The sequence below is a fragment of the Pseudophryne corroboree genome, chromosome 11, assembly GCF_028390025.1.
Source record: "Pseudophryne corroboree isolate aPseCor3 chromosome 11, aPseCor3.hap2, whole genome shotgun sequence".
Classification (NCBI taxonomy): domain Eukaryota; kingdom Metazoa; phylum Chordata; class Amphibia; order Anura; family Myobatrachidae; genus Pseudophryne; species Pseudophryne corroboree.
The window spans coordinates 95,368,294-95,385,661 of NC_086454.1; the positions used below are offsets into that span (position 1 = coordinate 95,368,294).

At 49.3% G+C, this 17,368-nt stretch overlaps 2 protein-coding genes across 7 annotated transcripts in view; one reads left to right on the forward strand and one right to left on the reverse strand.

Annotated features, from left to right (window-relative positions):
• Positions 1 to 16,771, reverse strand: part of LOC134968951 (embryonic protein UVS.2-like) — a 237,761-nt gene extending 220,990 nt beyond the window's left edge. For 2 of the 6 annotated variants that reach the window (XM_063944582.1, XM_063944581.1), the window contains exons 1-3: positions 16,686 to 16,771; positions 10,865 to 10,889; positions 4,269 to 4,410 (exon numbers count right to left, since the gene is read on the reverse strand). The gene's annotated coding sequence lies outside the window, so the exon portion shown is untranslated. The remainder of the gene's footprint in view (positions 1 to 4,268; positions 4,411 to 10,864; positions 10,890 to 16,685) is intronic. The other 4 variants (XM_063944585.1, XM_063944584.1, XM_063944583.1 and 1 more) reach the window with 3 other exon arrangements.
• A 45-nt stretch (positions 16,772 to 16,816) lies between these two features.
• PSMC3 (proteasome 26S subunit, ATPase 3) overlaps positions 16,817 to 17,368 on the forward strand; it is a 48,167-nt gene continuing 47,615 nt past the window's right edge. Inside the window, exon 1 of the mRNA XM_063944588.1 lies at positions 16,817 to 16,983. Coding sequence (XP_063800658.1) covers positions 16,957 to 16,983 — 27 coding nt within the window. The 5' untranslated portion in view covers positions 16,817 to 16,956. The remainder of the gene's footprint in view (positions 16,984 to 17,368) is intronic.

A 17,368-nucleotide genomic window follows, 5' to 3' on the forward strand; every position in this document is an offset into this window, starting at 1 on the left:
AGGAGGTGAGCACCTTGTAGCCACCACAGAAGAGACACCCTGGCCCTGGGGGACAGGGTGATCATCCGATGCATCTGAAGATGCGATCCGGACCACTTGTCCAGCAGATCCCACTGAAAGATCCTCGCATGGAACCTGCCGAAGGGAATGGCTTCGTATGACGCCACCATCTTTCCCAGGACTTGTGTGCAGTGATGCACCGACACCTGTTTTGGCTTTAGGAGGTCTGTGACCAGAGTCACGAGCTCCTGAGCCTTCTCCTCCGGGAGAAACACCTTCTTCTGGTCTGTGTCCAGAATCATGCCCAGGAAGGGCAGACGCATCGCAGGAATCAGCTGCGACTTTGGAATGTTCAGAATCCAGCCGTGCTGACGCAACACTTCCTGAGAGTGTGCTACGCTGATCAGCAACTGCTCCCTGGACCTCGCCTTTATGAGGAGATCGTCCAAGTATGGGATAATTGTAACCCCTTGGTAAAAACTCTCGGTGCCGTGGACAGGCCAAACGGCAACGTCTGGAATTGGTAATGACAGTCCCGTACCACAAACCTGAGGTACTCCTGATGAGGCGGATAAATGGGGACATGCAAGTAAGCATCCTTGATGTCCAGAGACACCATAAAATCCCCCTCTTCCAGGCTTGCAATGACCGCTCTGAGCGATTCCATTTTGAACTTGAATTTCTTCAGATAAATGTTCAGGGATTTTAAATTTAAAATGGGTCTGACCGAACCGTCCGGTTTCGGTACCACAAACATAGTGGAATAGTAGCCCCTTCCCCGTTGAAGGGGGGGAACCTCTACCACCACCTGCTGGAGAAAAAGTTTGTGAATTGCCGCCAACACTATCTCCCTTTCCATGGGGGAAGTTGGTAAGGCCGATTTTAGGTAACGGTGAGGGGGCGTCACCTCGAATTCCAGCTTGTATCCCTGAGACACAATTTGTATAGCCCAAGGATCCACCTGTGAGCGAACCCACTGGTGGCTGAAATGTCGGAGATGCGCCCCCCAGGGCTCCTGGCTCCGCCTGTGGAGCTCCAGCGTCATGCGGTGGATTTAGTGGAAGCCGGGGAAGACTTTTGTTCCTGGGAACTAGCTGCATGGTGCAGCTTTTTTCCTCTACCCCTGCCTCTGGCAAGAAAGGACGCACCTCTGACCTTCTTGCTCTTCTGAGAACGAAAGGACTGCATTTGGTAATACGGTGCTTTCTTAGGCTGTGGAGGGACATAAGCAAGAAATTTGACTTCCCAGCCATAGCTGTGGAAACTAGGTCCGAGAGACCGTCCCCAAACAATTCCTCACCCTTATAAGGTAAAACCTCCATGTGTTTTTTAGAGTCGGTATCCCCTGTCCATTGCCGAGTCCATAAGACCCTTCTGGCAGAAATGGACATTGCGTTTACTCTAGAGCCCAGCAGGCAAATGTCCCTCTGGGTATCCCGCATATATAGGACCGCGTCCTTGATATGTGCCAGGGTCAGTAGAACAGTGTCCCTGTCCAGGGTATCTATCTCCTCAGACAGAGTATCCGTCCATGCAGCTACCGCACTACACATCCAGGCCGAAGCAATTGCTGGCCTCAGCAGTGTGCCAGAATGTGTATAAACAGACTTCAGGATAGCTTCCTGCTTTCTATCCGCAAGATCCTTTAGGGCGGCCGTATCCTGAGACGGCAGGGCCACCTTCTTAGACAAGCGTGTCAACGCCTTGTCTATCCTAGGGGAGGATTCCCAGCGTAACCTGTCCGTTGGCGGGAAAGGATACGCCATAAGTAATCTCTTGGAAATTATCACCTTCCTGTCAGGGGAATCCCACGCTTTTTCACATAATTCATTTAATTCATGTGAAGGGGGAAAAGTCACTTCATGCTTTTTCTCCCCATACATATAAATCCTCTTGTCAGGGACAGGATTTTCCTCAGAAATGTGTAATACATCCTTCATTGCTACAATCATGTAGCGGATGGCTTTAGTCATTTTAGGCTGCAACTTTGCCTCATCGTCATCGACACTGGAGTCAGATTCCGTGTCGACATCTGTGTCAACTATCTGGGATAGTGTGCGCTTTTGAGACCCTGACGGCTTCTGCGCTGTAGGATCAGGCACGGGTTGAGACCCTGACTGTCCCAAGGTTACAGTTTTATCCAATCTGTTATGCAAGGAGTTTACATTATCATTTAACACCTTCCACATATCCATCCAATCAGGTGTCGGCACCGTCGGCGGCGACACCACACTCAGCTGCACTTGTTCTGCCTCCACGTATCCTTCCTCATCAAACATGTCGACACAGGCGTACCGACACACAGCACACACACAGGGAATGCTCTGACTGAGGACAGGACCCCACAAAGGCTTTTGGGGAGACAGAGAGAGAGTATGCCAGCACACACCCCAGCGCTATATAACCCAGGGATTACACTGTACCTTAGTGTTTACCCCGTAGCTGCTGTTAAATATATATCTGCGCCTAAATTTATGTGCCCCCCCTCTCTTTTTTACCCTTTATTGCACCTGTATACTGCAGGGGAGAGCCTGGGGAGCGTCCTTCCAGCGGAGCTGTGAAGAGAAAATGGCGCTGGTGTGCTGAGGAAGAAGGCCCCGCCCCCTCAGCGGCGGGCTTCTGTCCCGCTTTAATGTGTAAAAAATGGCGGGGGCTTGGGCATATATACAGTCCCAGACTGTATATATGTCTATTTTTGCCAAAAAGGTAATTAATTGCTGCCCAGGGCGCCCCCCCTGCGCCCTGCACCCTACAGTGACCGGAGTGTGCGGTGTGCTGTGGGAGCAATGGCGCACAGCTGCAGTGCTGTGCGTTACCTTAAGTGAAGACAGGAGTCTTCAGCCGCCGATTTCGATGTCTTCATGCTTCTGCTGCTTCTGTACTTCTGGCTCTGCGAGGGGGACGGCGGCGCGGCTCCGGGAACGGACGATCAAGGTTAGGTACCTGTGTTCGATCCCTTTGGAGCTAATGGTGTCCAGTAGCCTAAGAAGCGCTACCTAGCTGCCGTGAGTAGGTTTGCTTCTCTCCCCTCAGTCCCTCGTAGCAGAGAGTCTGTTGCCAGCAGAAGCTCTCTGAAAATAAAAAACCTGACAAAATACTTTCTTTTCTAGCAAGCTCAGGAGAGCCCACTAGGAGCACCCAGCTCTGGCCGGGCACAGATTCTAACTGAGGTCTGGAGGAGGGGCATAGAGGGAGGAGCCAGTGCACACCAGATAGTACTGAATCTTTCTTTAGAGTGCCCAGTCTACTGTGGAGCCCGTCTATTCCCCATGGTCCTTACGGAGTCCCCAGCATCCACTAGGACGTTAGAGAAACAAATATAGTGCAGATTCAATGTATCGTGAGCTCCCGCTGGAGCTCTATGGAGCAAGTGCACACTAAGCAATGTTTTACTACTCTAACATCCTGCAGAGTGGCATCATGTACGCTTCCTTACGACTGTAAGCTTGAGAGCCAGGCCCTCTAATCTCTCTGTCTGACTGTTAACGCTCAGTCCTGTTTTATTGCTGTGTCTCAAATCTAAAAGTGCAATATACAGGCATAAATAAATGTTAATAAATAAAATCTTAAATAAAGAAAATCATCGACCATCTGTATGAATATCAACAATACGTCCGACTCAGAACCAGGCCCCACTCTGCCTTCAAACATGCCCTCAAAACTCATCTCTAGGGAGCGAAGGTGCTGGGGACTGGCGCGGCAGCTGGATAAGGGGGAGGGCGACAGACGGCCCGCGGGCCAACAGCAAGTATCCGGGGAGTTCAACAATGCTAATTGCTGGGGGAGGGGGGGGGGGCGACGGGAGTATACAGGAGCTAGCTGGAGGGAGGAAGGCTTCTTACCTTGATGCCCCAGCAAGAACACCCATCCAGCCCTCTGAACAAACTAAGGAAGGGGCTAGCCAAGCGTAAGGCCAAAGGAGAAGGCAGCTGTGGGAAATGTATAAAATGTTATGATTGTGTCATCACATGTAATACGTTAACAGTGTGCTTTGCATATATATATATATATATATACAGAAACTGCCCCAGCACTCCTCCAAATATGCTGGCTGTGGTGCCCGTCCTTGTGGACATGCCAGGCCACCGACATGTACCAAACGAAAACAGGTGGCACTCACAGACTTGTAACTGGGTGGAAAACAAACTTCACCCCGTGAAGATATTTATTGAAAACAACAGGTAACGTTTCGGGGACGTGTCCCCTTCCTCAGACAATTCAACAGTGCAAAATAATGTGTATATATAGCATACATTGACCCCACTTACCCCCACAATCACGACTCCCAGCTGCGCGGACCACGGAGTGTCTAGGCGTTCCCCGTCCCGCACTTCCGGTCTCGGCGTCACGGCCTGCCCGGAAGTGACGTAGTCAGGCTTTGCCGGTCACCATGGCAACGCGCTGGGAGCTCTGTAAACAAAACCAAAACGACACTTTAAACCACAATAACAATGAAAAAATATATCATAAAAACGGCACACATATCCACAGCGCTCGCACGGAGCTAGAGTGTGCCTTCCAAAACAAACATGTGAACAATAAACACATCATGCAAGTTACATGAAAAAGACATAAAAATAGATCAAACTTAGAACAGCACAGTGTGTCTAACGCAAATGGAGATATGAAATACAGAAATGACCAACTCTCTAGTGCAGCTAAATCCAAGGCAATATAACAATTAACTAGAGGTGGTCGGCATGGGTGGCATTACCCCGAAGGGAGATCCTTATTTGCAAGAGCTGTCACTAATAAAAGCCGGCAACTCTAATACTGACTAAACTAACGATGAGTGTGATACTATTTTATCAAAGCGGCTCGACAGCGCTTCTTGTTGGAGGATGTAGAAGCTGAGCAATTAATGGAGGGATACACAGTATCGGGGACATTGATGAAAAAGTTATTACCCACAATTAGAGAAAGTTAATTAATCCCAGGGACTCATTTAACCCTCTAGGGCAGTGATTTTCAACCTTTTTAAAGTCGCGGCACACTAAACAAGATTTCAAAATGCTGAGGCACACCATCAAAAATATATAATAACAAATATCAAGATATATTACATGCACTGGCCCACTTGCAGTAATAAAACACATTTCTCTATCGTCCTAGTGGATGCTGGGGTTCCTGAAAGGACCATGGGGAATAGCGGCTCCGCAGGAGACAGGGCACAAAAAGTAAAGCTTTAGGATCAGGTGGTGTGCACTGGCTCCTCCCCCTATGACCCTCCTCCAAGCCTCAGTTAGGTTTTTGTGCCCGGCCGAGAAGGGTGCAATCTAGGTGGCTCTCCTAAAGAGCTGCTTAGAAAAGTTTAGCTTAGGTTTTTTATTTTACAGTGAGTCCTGCTGGCAACAGGATCACTGCATCGAGGGACTTAGGGGAGAAGAAGTGAACTCACCTGCGTGCAGGATGGATTGGCTTCTTTGGCTACTGGACATTAGCTCCAGAGGGACGATCACAGGTACAGCCTGGATGGTCACCGGAGCCTCGCCGCCGGCCCCCTTGCAGATGCTGAAAAGAGAAGAAGGTCCAGAATCGGCGGCAGAAGACTCCTCAGTCTTCTTAAGGTAGCGCACAGCACTGCAGCTGTGCGCCATTGCTCTCAGCACACTTCACACGGCAGTCACTGAGGGTGCAGGGCGCTGGGGGGGGGCGCCCTGGGCAGCAATGAAAATCCTTTTTTTGGCAAAAAATACCTCACATATAGCCTCCGGGGCTATATGGAGATATTTAACCCCTGCCAGAATCCATTTTTAAGCGGGAGACGAGCCCGCCGAAAAGGGGGCGGGGCCTATCTCCTCAGCACACAGCGCCATTTCCTCACACAGTTCCGCTGGTCAGGAAGGCTCCCAGGCTCTCCCCTGCACTGCACTACAGAAACAGGGTTAAATCAAGAGAGGGGGGGCAAAATTTGGCGAAATTGTGATTTTATAAAAGCAGCTATAAGGGAGCACTTATTATAAGGCTATCCCTGTAAAATATAGCGCTTTGGTGTGTGCTGGCAAACTCTCCCTCTGTCTCCCCAAGGGGCTAGTGGGGTCCTGTCCTCTATCAGAGCATTCCCTGTGTGTGTGTGCTATATGTCGGTACGTGTGTGTCGACATGTATGAGGACGATGTTGGTGAGGAGGCGGAGCAAATTGCCTGTAATGGTGATGTCACTCTCTAGGGAGTCGACACCGGAATGGATGGCTTATTTATGGAATTACGTGATAATGTCAACACGCTGCAAGGTCGGTTGGCGACATGAGACGGCTGGCAAACAAATTAGTACCTGTCCAGGCGTCTCAAACACCGTCAGGGGCGTTAAAACGTCCTTTTACCTCAGTCGGTCGACAGACACAGACACGGACACTGATTTCAGTGTCGACGGTGAAGAAACAAACGTATTTCCCTTTAGGGCCACACGTTACTTGTTAAGGGCAATGAAGGAGGTGTTACATATTTCTGATACTACAAGTACCACAAAAGAGGGTATTATGTGGGATGTGAAAAAACTACCTGTAGTTTTTCCTGAATCAGATAAATTAAATGAAGTGTGTGATGATGCGTGGGTTCCCCCCGATAGAAAATTATTGGCGGTATACCCTTTCCCGCCAGAAGTTAGGGCGCGGTGGGAAACACCCCTTAGGGTGGATAAGGCGCTCACACGCTTATCAAAACAAGTGGCGGTACCGTCTATAGATAGGGCCGTCCTCAAGGAGCCAGCTGACAGGAGGCTGGAAAATATCATAAAAAGTATATACACACATACTGGTGTTATACTGCGACCAGCGATCGCCTCAGCCTGGATGTGCAGAGCTGGGGTGGCTTGGTCGGATTCCCTGACTAAAAATATTGATACCCTTGACAGGGACAGTATTTTATTGACTATAGAGCATTTAAAGGATGCATTTCTATATATACGAGATGCACAGAGGGATATTTGCACTCTGGCATCAAGAGTAAGTGCGATGTCCATATCTGCTAGAAGATGTTTATGGACACGACAGTGGTCAGGTGATGCAGATTCCAAACGGCACAAAGGTGTATTGCCGTATAAAGGAAGAGGAGTTATTTGGGGTCGGTCCATCGGACCTGGTGGCCACGGCAACTGCTGGAAAATCCACCGTTTTTACCCTAAGTCACATCTCTGCAGAAAAAGACACCGTCTTTTCAGCCTCAGTCCTTTCGTCCCTATAAGAGTCATATCTGCCCAGGGATAGAGGAAAGGGAAGAAGACTGCAGCAGGCAGCCCATTCCCAGGAACAGAAGCCTTCCACCGCTTCTGCCAAGCTCTCAGCATGACGCTGGGACCGTACAGGACCCCTGGATCCTACAAGTAGTATCCCAGGGGTACAGATTGGAATGTCGAGACGTTTCCCCCTCGCAGGCTCCTGAAGTCTGCTTTACCAAGGTCTCCCTCCGACAAGGAGGCAGTATGGGAAACAATTCACAAGCTGTATTCCCAGCAGGTGATAATCAAATTACCCCTCCTACAACAAGGAAAGGGGTATTATTCCACACTATATTGTGGTACTGAAGCCAGAAGGCTAGGTGAGACCTATTCTAAATCTAAAAAATTTGAACACTTACAAAGGTTCAAATCAAGATGGAGTCACTCAGAGCAGTGATAACGAACCAGGAAGAAGGGGACTATATAGTGTCCCGGGACATCAGGGATGCTTACCTCCATGTCCCAAATTTGCCTTTCTCACTAAGGGTACTTCAGGTTCGTGGTACAGAACTGTCACTATCAGTTTCAGACGCTGCCGTTTGGATTGTCCACGGCACCCCGGGTCTTTACCAAGGTAATGGCCGAAATGATGATTCTTCTTCGAAGAAAAGGCGTCTTAATTATCCCTTACTTGGACGATCTCCTGATAAGGGCAAAGTCCAGGGAACAGTTGGAGGTCGGAGTAGCACTATCTCGGATACTGCTACAACAGCACGGGTGGATTCTAAATATTCCAAAATCGCAGCTGATCCCGACGACACGTCTGCTGTGCCTAGGGATGATTCTGGACACAGTCCAGAAAAAGGTGTTTCTCCCGGAAGAGAAAGCCAGGGAGTTATCCGAGCTAGTCAGGAACCTCCTAAAACCAGGAAAAGTGTCAGTGCATCATTGCACAAGGGTCCTGGTAAAAATGGTGGCTTCCTACGAAGCAATTCCATTCGGCAGATTTCACGCAAGAACTTTTCAGTGGGATCTGCTGGACAAATGGTCCGGATCGCATCTTCAGATGCATCAGCGGATAACCCTATATCCAAGGACAAGGGTGTCTCTCCTGTGGTGGTTACAGAGTGCTCATCTTCTAGAGGGCCGCAGATTCGGCATTCAGGATTGGATGCTGGTGACCACGGAGGCCAGCCCGAGAGGCTGGGGAGCAGTCACACAAGGAAAAAATTTCCAGGGAGTGTGATCAAGTCTGGAGACTTTTCTCCACATAAATATACTGGAGCTAAGGGTAATTTTATAATGCTCTAAGCTTAGCAAGACCTCTGCTTCAAGGTCAGCCGGTATTGATCCAGTGGGAAAAACATCACGGCAGTCGCCCACGTAAACAGACAGGGCGGCACAAGAAGCAGGAGGGCAATGGCAAAAACTGCAAGGACTTTTCGCTGGGCGGAAAATCATGTGATAGCACTGTAAGCAGTGTTTCATTCCGGGAATGGAAACTGGGAAGCAGACTTCCTCAGCAGGCACGACCTCCACCCGGGAGAGTGGAAACTTCATCGGGAAGTTTTTCCACATAATTGTGAACCGTTGGGAAATACCAAAGGTGGACATGATGGCGTCCCGTCTGAACAAAAAACGGGACAGGTATTGCGCCAGGTCAAGAGACCCTCAGGCAATAGCTGTGGACGTTCTGGTAACACCGTGGGTGTACCAGTCGGTGTATGTGTTCCCTCCTCTGCTTCTCATACCTAAGGTACTGAGAATTATAAGACGTAGAGGAGTAAGAACTATACTCATGGCTCCGGATTGGCCAAGAAGGACTTGGTACCCGGAACTTCAAGAGATGCTCACAGAGGACTTATGGCCTCTGCCGCTAAGAAGGGACTTGCTTCAGCAAGTACCATGTCTGTTCCAAGACTTACCGCAGCTGCGTTTGACGGCATGGCGGTGGAACGCCGGATCCTAAGGGAAAAAGGCATTCCGGAAGAGGTCATTCCTACCCTGGTCAAAGCCAGGAAGGAGGTGACCGCACAACATTATCACCACATGTGGCGAAAATATGTTGCGTGGTGTGAGGCCAGGAAGGCCCCACGAAGAAATTTCAACTCGGTCGATTCCTGCATTTCCTGCAAACAGGAGTGTCTATGGGCCTCAAATTGGGGTCCATTAAGGTTCAAATTTCGGCCCTGTCGATTTTCTTCCAGAAAGAATTGGCTTCAGTTCCTGAAGTCCAGAAGTTTGTCAAGGGAGTATTGCATATACAACCCCCTTTTGTGCCTCCAGTGGCACTGTGGGATCTCAACGTAGTTCTGGGATTCCTCAAATCACATTGGTTTAAAACCAGTCAAATCTGTGGATTTGAAGCATCTCACATGAAAAGTGACCATGCTCTTGGCCCTGGCCTGGGCCAGGCGAGTGTCAAATTGGTGGTTTTTTTCTCAAAAAAGCCCATATCTGTTTGTCCATTCGGACAGGGCAGAGCTGCGGACTCGTCCCCAGTTCTCTCCCTAAGGTGGTGTCAGTGCTTCACCTGAACCAGCTTATTGTGGTGCCTTGCGCCTACTAGGGACTTGGAGGACTCCAAGTTGCTAGATGTTGTCAGGGCCCTGAAAATATAGGTTCCAGGACGGCTGGAGTCAGGAATACTGACTTGCTGTTATCCTGTATGCACCCAACAAACTGGGTGCTCTTGCTTCTAAGCAGACTATTGCTAGTTGGATGTGTAATACAATTCAGCTTGCACATTCTGTGGCAGGCCTGCCACAGCCAAAATATGTAAATGCCCATTCCACAAGGAAGGTGGGCTCATCTTGGGCGGCTGCCCGAGGGGTCTCGGCTTTACAACTTTGCCGAGCGGCTACTTAGTCAGGGGCAAACACGTTTGTAAAATCCTACAAATTTGATACCCTGGCTAAGGAGGACCTGGAGTTCTCTCATTCGGTGCTGCAGAGTCATCCGCACTCTCCCGCCCGTTTGGGAGCTTTGGTATAATCCCCATGGTCCTTTCAGGAACCCCAGCATCCACTAGGACGATAGAGAAAATAAGAATTTACTTACCGATAATTCTATTTCTCGGAGTCCGTAGTGGATGCTGGGCGCCCATCCCAAGTGCGGATTATCTGCAATACTTGTACATAGTTACAAAAATCGGGTTATTATTGTTGTGAGCCATCTTTTCAGAGGCTCCGCTGTTATCATACTGTTAACTGGGTTCAGATCACAGGTTGTACAGTGTGATTGGTGTGGCTGGTATGAGTCTTACCCGGGATTCAAAATCCTTCCTTATTGTGTACGCTCGTCCGGGCACAGTATCCTAATTGAGGCTTGGAGGAGGGTCATAGGGGGAGGAGCCAGTGCACACCACCTGATCCTAAAGCTTTACTTTTTGTGCCCTGTCTCCTGCGGAGCCGCTATTCCCCATGGTCCTTTCAGGAACCCCAGCATCCACTACGGACTCCGAGAAATAGAATTATCGGTAAGTAAATTCTTATTTTTCCCCCACAGCATTTAAACACTCTGTCCCCACAGTAATTACACATTATGCCCCCACATTAATAAAACAAATGCACTGGCCCCCACAGTAATGGCACACATTGGCCCCCACAGTAATGGCACACATTGGCCCCCACACTAATGATACTTATTGACCCCCACAGCAATTACAAATATTGGCCCCTAATGTAATAAAATAAATAAAAATACTGACCCCCTACAGCAGCTATTCCATCTATCTGCCATGGAGCAGGGAGCAGCAGCGATGAGCAGGAAGCAACTCGGCAGAGGCAGACGGAGGGGAAGGAGACAAGGATTTTTGAAAATATTATATTCAATTAGAAAGCATACTGATATCCATCAACGTTTCGGTGCTAAACAACACCGTCTTCAGGATGTGCAAAACAAAAGTGAAATGACAATATATATATAAAAAATAAGATTTTACTCACCGGTAAATCTATTTCTCGTAGTCCGTAGTGGATGCTGGGACTCCGTAAGGACCATGGGGAATAGCGGCTCCGCAGGAGACTGGGCACAACTAAAGAAAGCTTTAGGACTACCTGGTGTGCACTGGCTCCTCCCACTATGACCCTCCTCCAGACCTCAGTTAGGATACTGTGCCCGGAAGAGCTGACACAATAAGGAAGGATTTTGAATCCCGGGTAAGACTCATACCAGCCACACCAATCACACCGTATAACTCGTGATACTATACCCAGTTAACAGTATGAAATATAACTGAGCCTCTCAACAGATGGCTCAACAATAACCCTTTAGTTAAACAATAACTATATACAAGTATTGCAGACAATCCGCACTTGGGATGGGCGCCCAGCATCCACTACGGACTACGAGAAATAGATTTACCGGTGAGTAAAATCTTATTTTCTCTGACGTCCTAAGTGGATGCTGGGACTCCGTAAGGACCATGGGGATTATACCAAAGCTCCCAAACGGGCGGGAGAGTGCGGATGACTCTGCAGCACCGAATGGGCAGACTCTAGGTCCTCCTCAGCCAGGGTGTCAAACTTGTAGAATTTAGCAAATGTGTTTGGCCCCGACCAAGTAGCTGCTCGGCAAAGTTCTAAAGCCGAGACCCCTCGGGCAGCCGCCCAAGAAGAGCCCACCTTCCTTGTGGAATGGGCTTTCACTGATTTAGGATGCGGCAGTCCAGCCGCAGAATGTGCAAGCTGAATCGTACTACAGATCCAGCGAGCAATAGTCTGCTTTGAAGCAGGAGCACCCAGTTTGTTGGGTGCATACAAGATAAATAGCGAGTCAGTTTTCCTGACACTAGCCGTCCTGGAAACATAAATTTTCAGGGCCCTGACTACGTCCAACAACTTGGAAGCCTCCAAGTCTTTAGTAGCCGCAGGCACCACGATAGGTTGGTTCAAATGAAAGGCTGATACCACCTTAGGGAGAAACTGGGGACGAGTCCTCAATTCTTCCCTATCCATATGGAAAATTAGATAAGGGCTTTTACATGACAAAGCCGCCAATTCTGACACACGCCTGGCCGAAGCCAAGGCCAACAGCATGACCACTTTCCACGTGAGATATTTTAATTCCACAGTTTTAAGTGGCTCAAACCAATGTGACTTTAAGAAATCCAACACCACGTTGAGATCCCAAGGTGCCACTGGAGGCACAAAAGGGGGCTGAATATGCAGCACTCCCTTAACAAAAGTCTGAACTTCAGGTAGCGAAGCCAGTTCTCTCTGGAAGAAAATCGATAGAGCCGAAATCTGGACCTTAATGGAACCCAATTTTAGGCCCATAGTCACCCCTGACTGTAGGAAGTGCAGAAAACGGTCCAGCTGAAATTCCTCCGTTGGGGCCTTCCTGGCCTCACACCACGCAACATATTTTCGCCAAATGCGGTGATAATGGTTTGCGGTCACTTCTTTCCTAGCTTTAATCAGCGTAGGAATGACTTCCTCCGGAATGCCCTTTTCCTTCAGGATCCGGTGTTCAACCGCCATGCCGTCAAACGCAGCCGCGGTAAGTCTTGGAACAGACAGGGCCCCTGCTGCAGCAGGTCCTGTCTGAGCGGCAGAAGCCATGGGTCCTCTGAGATCATTTCTTGAAGTTCCGGGTACCAAGCTCTTCTTGGCCAATCCGGAACAATGAGTATAGTTCTTACTCCTCTTCTCCTTATTATCCTCAGTACCTTGGGTATGAGAGGAAGAGGAGGGAACACATAAACTGACCGGTACACCCACGGTGTCACTAGAGCGTCCACAGCTATCGCCTGAGGGTCTCTTGACCTGGCGCAATATCTTTCTAGCTTTTTGTTTAGGCGGGACGCCATCATGTCCACCTGTGGCCTTTCCCAACGGTTCACAATCAGTTGGAAAACTTCTGGATGAAGTCCCCACTCTCCCGGGTGGAGATCGTGCCTGCTGAGGAAGTCTGCTTCCCAGTTGTCCACTCCCGGAATGAACACTGCTGACAGTGCTAACACGTGATTTTCCGCCCATCGGAGAATCCTTGTGGCTTCTGCCATCGCCGTCCTGCTTCTTGTGCCGCCCTGTCGGTTTACATGGGCGACTGCCGTGATGTTGTCTGACTGGATCAGTACCGGCTGGTTTTGAAGCAGGGGTTTTGCCTGACTTAGGGCATTGAAAATGGCCCTCAGTTCCAGAATATTTATGTGTAGGGAAGTCTCCTGACTTGACCATAGTCCTTGGAAGTTTCTTCCCTGTGTGACTGCCCCCCAGCCTCGAAGGCTGGCATCCGTGGTCACCAGGACCCAGTCCTGTATGCCGAATCTGCGGCCCTCTTGAAGATGAGCACTTTGCAGCCACCACAGCAGAGACAGGGTTATCAGCCGATGCATCTGAAGATGCGATCCGGACCACTTGTCCAACAGGTCCCACTGAAAAGTCCTTGCATGGAACCTGCCGAATGGAATTGCTTCGTAGGAAGCTACCATTTTTCCCAGGACTCGCGTGCAGTGATGCACCGACACCTGTTTTGGTTTTAGGAGGCCTCTGACTAGAGATGACAGCTCCTTGGCCTTCTCCTCCGGGAGAAACACTTTTTTCTGTTCTGTGTCCAGAACCATCCCCAGGAACAGTAGACGTGTCGTAGGGACCAGCTGTGACTTTGGAATATTTAGAATCCAACCGTGCTGTTGTAGCACCTCCCGAGATAGTGCTACCCCGACCAACAACTTCTCCCTGGACCTCGCCTTTATCAGGAGATCGTCCAAGTACGGGATAATTAAAACTCCCTTTTTTCGAAGGAGTATCATCATTTCGGCCATTACCTTGGTAAATACCCTCGGTGCCGTGGACAGACCAAACGGCAACGTCTGGAATTGGTAATGACAATCCTGTACCACAAATCTGAGGTACTCCTGGTGAGGATGGTAAATGGGGACACGCAGGTAAGCATCCTTGATGTCCAGTGATACCATGTAATCCCCCTCGTCCAGGCTTGCAATAACCGTCCTGAGCGATTCCATCTTGAACTTGAATTTTTTTATATATGTGTTCAAGGATTTCAAATTTAAAATGGGTCTCACCGAACCGTCCGGTTTCGGTACCACAAACATTGTGGAATAGTAACCCCGTCCTTGTTGAAGGAGGGGCACCTTGACTATCACCTGCTGGGAATACACCTTGTTAATTGCCTCTAGCACTGCCTCCCTGCCTGAGGGAGTTGTTGGCAAGGCAGATTTGAGGAAACGGCGGGGGGGAGACGTCTCGAATTCCAGCTTGTACCCCTGAGATACTACTTGAAGGATCCTGGGATCCACCCGTGAGCGAGCCCACTGATTGCTGAAGTTTTTGAGACGGGCCCCCACCGTACCTGGCTCCGCCTGTGGAGCCCCAGCGTCATGCGGTGGACTTGGAGGAAGCGGGGGAGGACTTTTGCTCCTGGGAACTGGCTGTATGCTGCAGCTTTTTCTCTCTACCTCTGCCTCTGGGCAGAAAGGACGCGCCTTTAACCCGCTTGCCCCTATGGGGCCGAAAGGACTGTACCTGATAATACGGTGCTTTCTTTGGCTGTGAGGGAACATGGGGTAAAAATGCTGACTTCCCAGCTGTTGCTGTGGAAACGAGGTCCGAGAGACCATCCCCGAACAACTCCTCACCCTTATAAGGCAAAACTTCCATGTGCCTTTTAGAATCTGCATCACCATTCCACTGCCGAGTCCATAACCCTCTCCTGGCAGAAATGGACATTGCACTTATTTTAGATGCCAGCCGGCAAATATCCCTCTGTGCATCTCTCATGTATAAGACTGCGTCTTTAATATGCTCTACGGTTAGCAATATAGTGTCCCTGTCTAGGGTATCAATATTTTCCGACAGGGAATCTGACCACGCAGCTGCAGCACTGCACATCCATGCTGAAGCAATAGCTGGTCTCAGTATAATACCTGTGTGTGTATATACAGACTTCAGGATAGCCTCCTGCTTTCTATCAGCAGGCTCCTTTAGGGCGGCCGTATCCGGAGACGGTAGTGCCACCTTTTTTGACAAGCGTGTGAGCGCTTTATCCACCCTAGGGGATGTTTCCCAACGTGACCTATCCTCTGGCGGGAAAGGGTACGTCATTAGTAACCTTTTAGAAATTACCAGTTTCTTATCGGGGGAAGCCCACGCTTCTTCACACACTTCATTTAATTCTTTTCTAGGAGCTCAGGAGAGCCCCTAGTGTGCATCCAGCTCAGCCGGGCACAAGATTCTAACTGAGGTCTGGAGGAGGGTCATAGTGGGAGGAGCCAGTGCACACCAGGTAGTCCTAAAGCTTTCTTTAGTTGTGCCCAGTCTTCTGCGGAGCCGCTATTCCCCATGGTCCTTACGGAGTCCCAGCATCCACTTAGGACGTCAGAGAAATGAATAAACAAGGGAAACGAAAAACGAGGAAGCAAACAAAAATTTTCTTGTTGGTACTTGTAGTCCTTACTGAAATGGATTTGTATCGATATTTTCTTGTCACAGTATGTACGTGGGGAGGGAGCGGTGCACAAGGCATGATAAGTAGGGGATTGTCAGAATGCCTCGCATATTCACCAATAGGTGGCTGCACGCCTGGTTCCAGCAATAATGCGGCATGGCCATACGGGTTGCGCACCAGGTGAAGGTGTTGTGCAGATGGTAGCTGGTCCCAAATGGTAGGGGGCGTGGTCGTGTACCTACAAGGTTGGGACGGGCTCACCCCAGGTGGTTTCAGCATTGAGAGCATACCCTCCAACATTTTACACATAAAAATCAGTACAAATTAGAAAAGGGGGCGTGGCCATGGGTTCCTACTTTCAATGGAAGTTTGGAGAGACAGAAATCGGTACAGACCATAAAATAAAAAGTACTCTTCCTGCTAAAAAGGTACAGTTGGAGGGTATGTGAGAGACCTTTTGTGTGCACCACTTCCTTTTCCTTACCCTGCGATTGTTTTGTTGTGATTGTGTTATGGAAATAAAGCTGTGACCGATTTTTTTGCCCAATTTACGTGGTCTCGTCTCAGTTATTGGTTGGCAACTAGGCAGGTCACCGGTAAGTCGGCCTGTCCATCCTTATCACTCCTATGACTGTCCTCCTAACCTGCAGCCTGGGCAATACCTGCTCTGTTCCTCTCTGTGTGTCCCCATAGCAGGGATACTTTTACTAGCAGGGCCCTTTATACGAGATCTGGTCTGAAGATCGACACTGTCTAGGTCGACAATGTTTAGGTCGACCACTATAGGTTGACAGGGTTTCTAGGTCGACATGTGCTAGGTCGACAGGTCAAAAGGTCAACATGAGTTTTTCAATTTTTTTTTACTTTTTCATACTTAACGATCCACGTGGACTACGATTGGAACGGTAATCTGTGCCGAGCGGAGCGAGGCACCTTCCTCGAAGCATGGCGAGCCAAAACGACACAAAAAAAAAAAAAAAACTCATGTTGACCTAGCACATGTCGACCTAGAAACCCTGTCGACATTCCAACCCTGTCGACCTACTGACTGTCGACCCAGACACTGTCGATTTGATGATCCACATCCCCTTTATACACACTGTGTATAGTGTACTAACATCATCATGGTTGTGTCTATGGGTAAACTAGACGCTACCACATCATCATGCCTTCTTGCCCTGACTCAAAATGTCCGCCTTGCCATCAACAGTCGTCAGTATTGTCCGCGGTCACGTGGGAAGCGCAGCCTCGGTTTCACGCACACACAAGAGGGCGGCGGAAGATTTTGCAGGTGAGGCCGGAAGCCGACCGAGCGCTGACTATGTTCAGTCCCTCTGCTTCCGGCGGTGGAAGTGCGAACTCACCCGGCCTGTGTGAGAGGGAATAAACATGGCGTCCGTGTGGGATGAGACCGAGGTGAGAGACAATAACCGGGGCGATAAGGGGCAGAGAGTGCGGGCTGCAGGGGGGCCCAGGGCTGTCTTCCATTGGCTGGTCTCTGTTACTGGTCAGGGGGCTATGTTTAATCCATATGCCCCTATGGCAAGATATAGGAGCCTTAGATAATTTTTGCTGACCAGTGTGTCTGTAAATGACATGGTACGCTGGGAGTTGTAGTTCCACAAGACTAGGGGATCCACATGTTGCGCATAGAGTAAGATATTGTGTGTATATATATATATATATATATACACACACAACACAGTATATACTTTTTTACTGCATCTCACTGGCCATATAGGACACTGTTTTGCTTTGCTTCTGTGGCTTCTCCCTGTGTGGTGCTAATAGGATGCAGGTT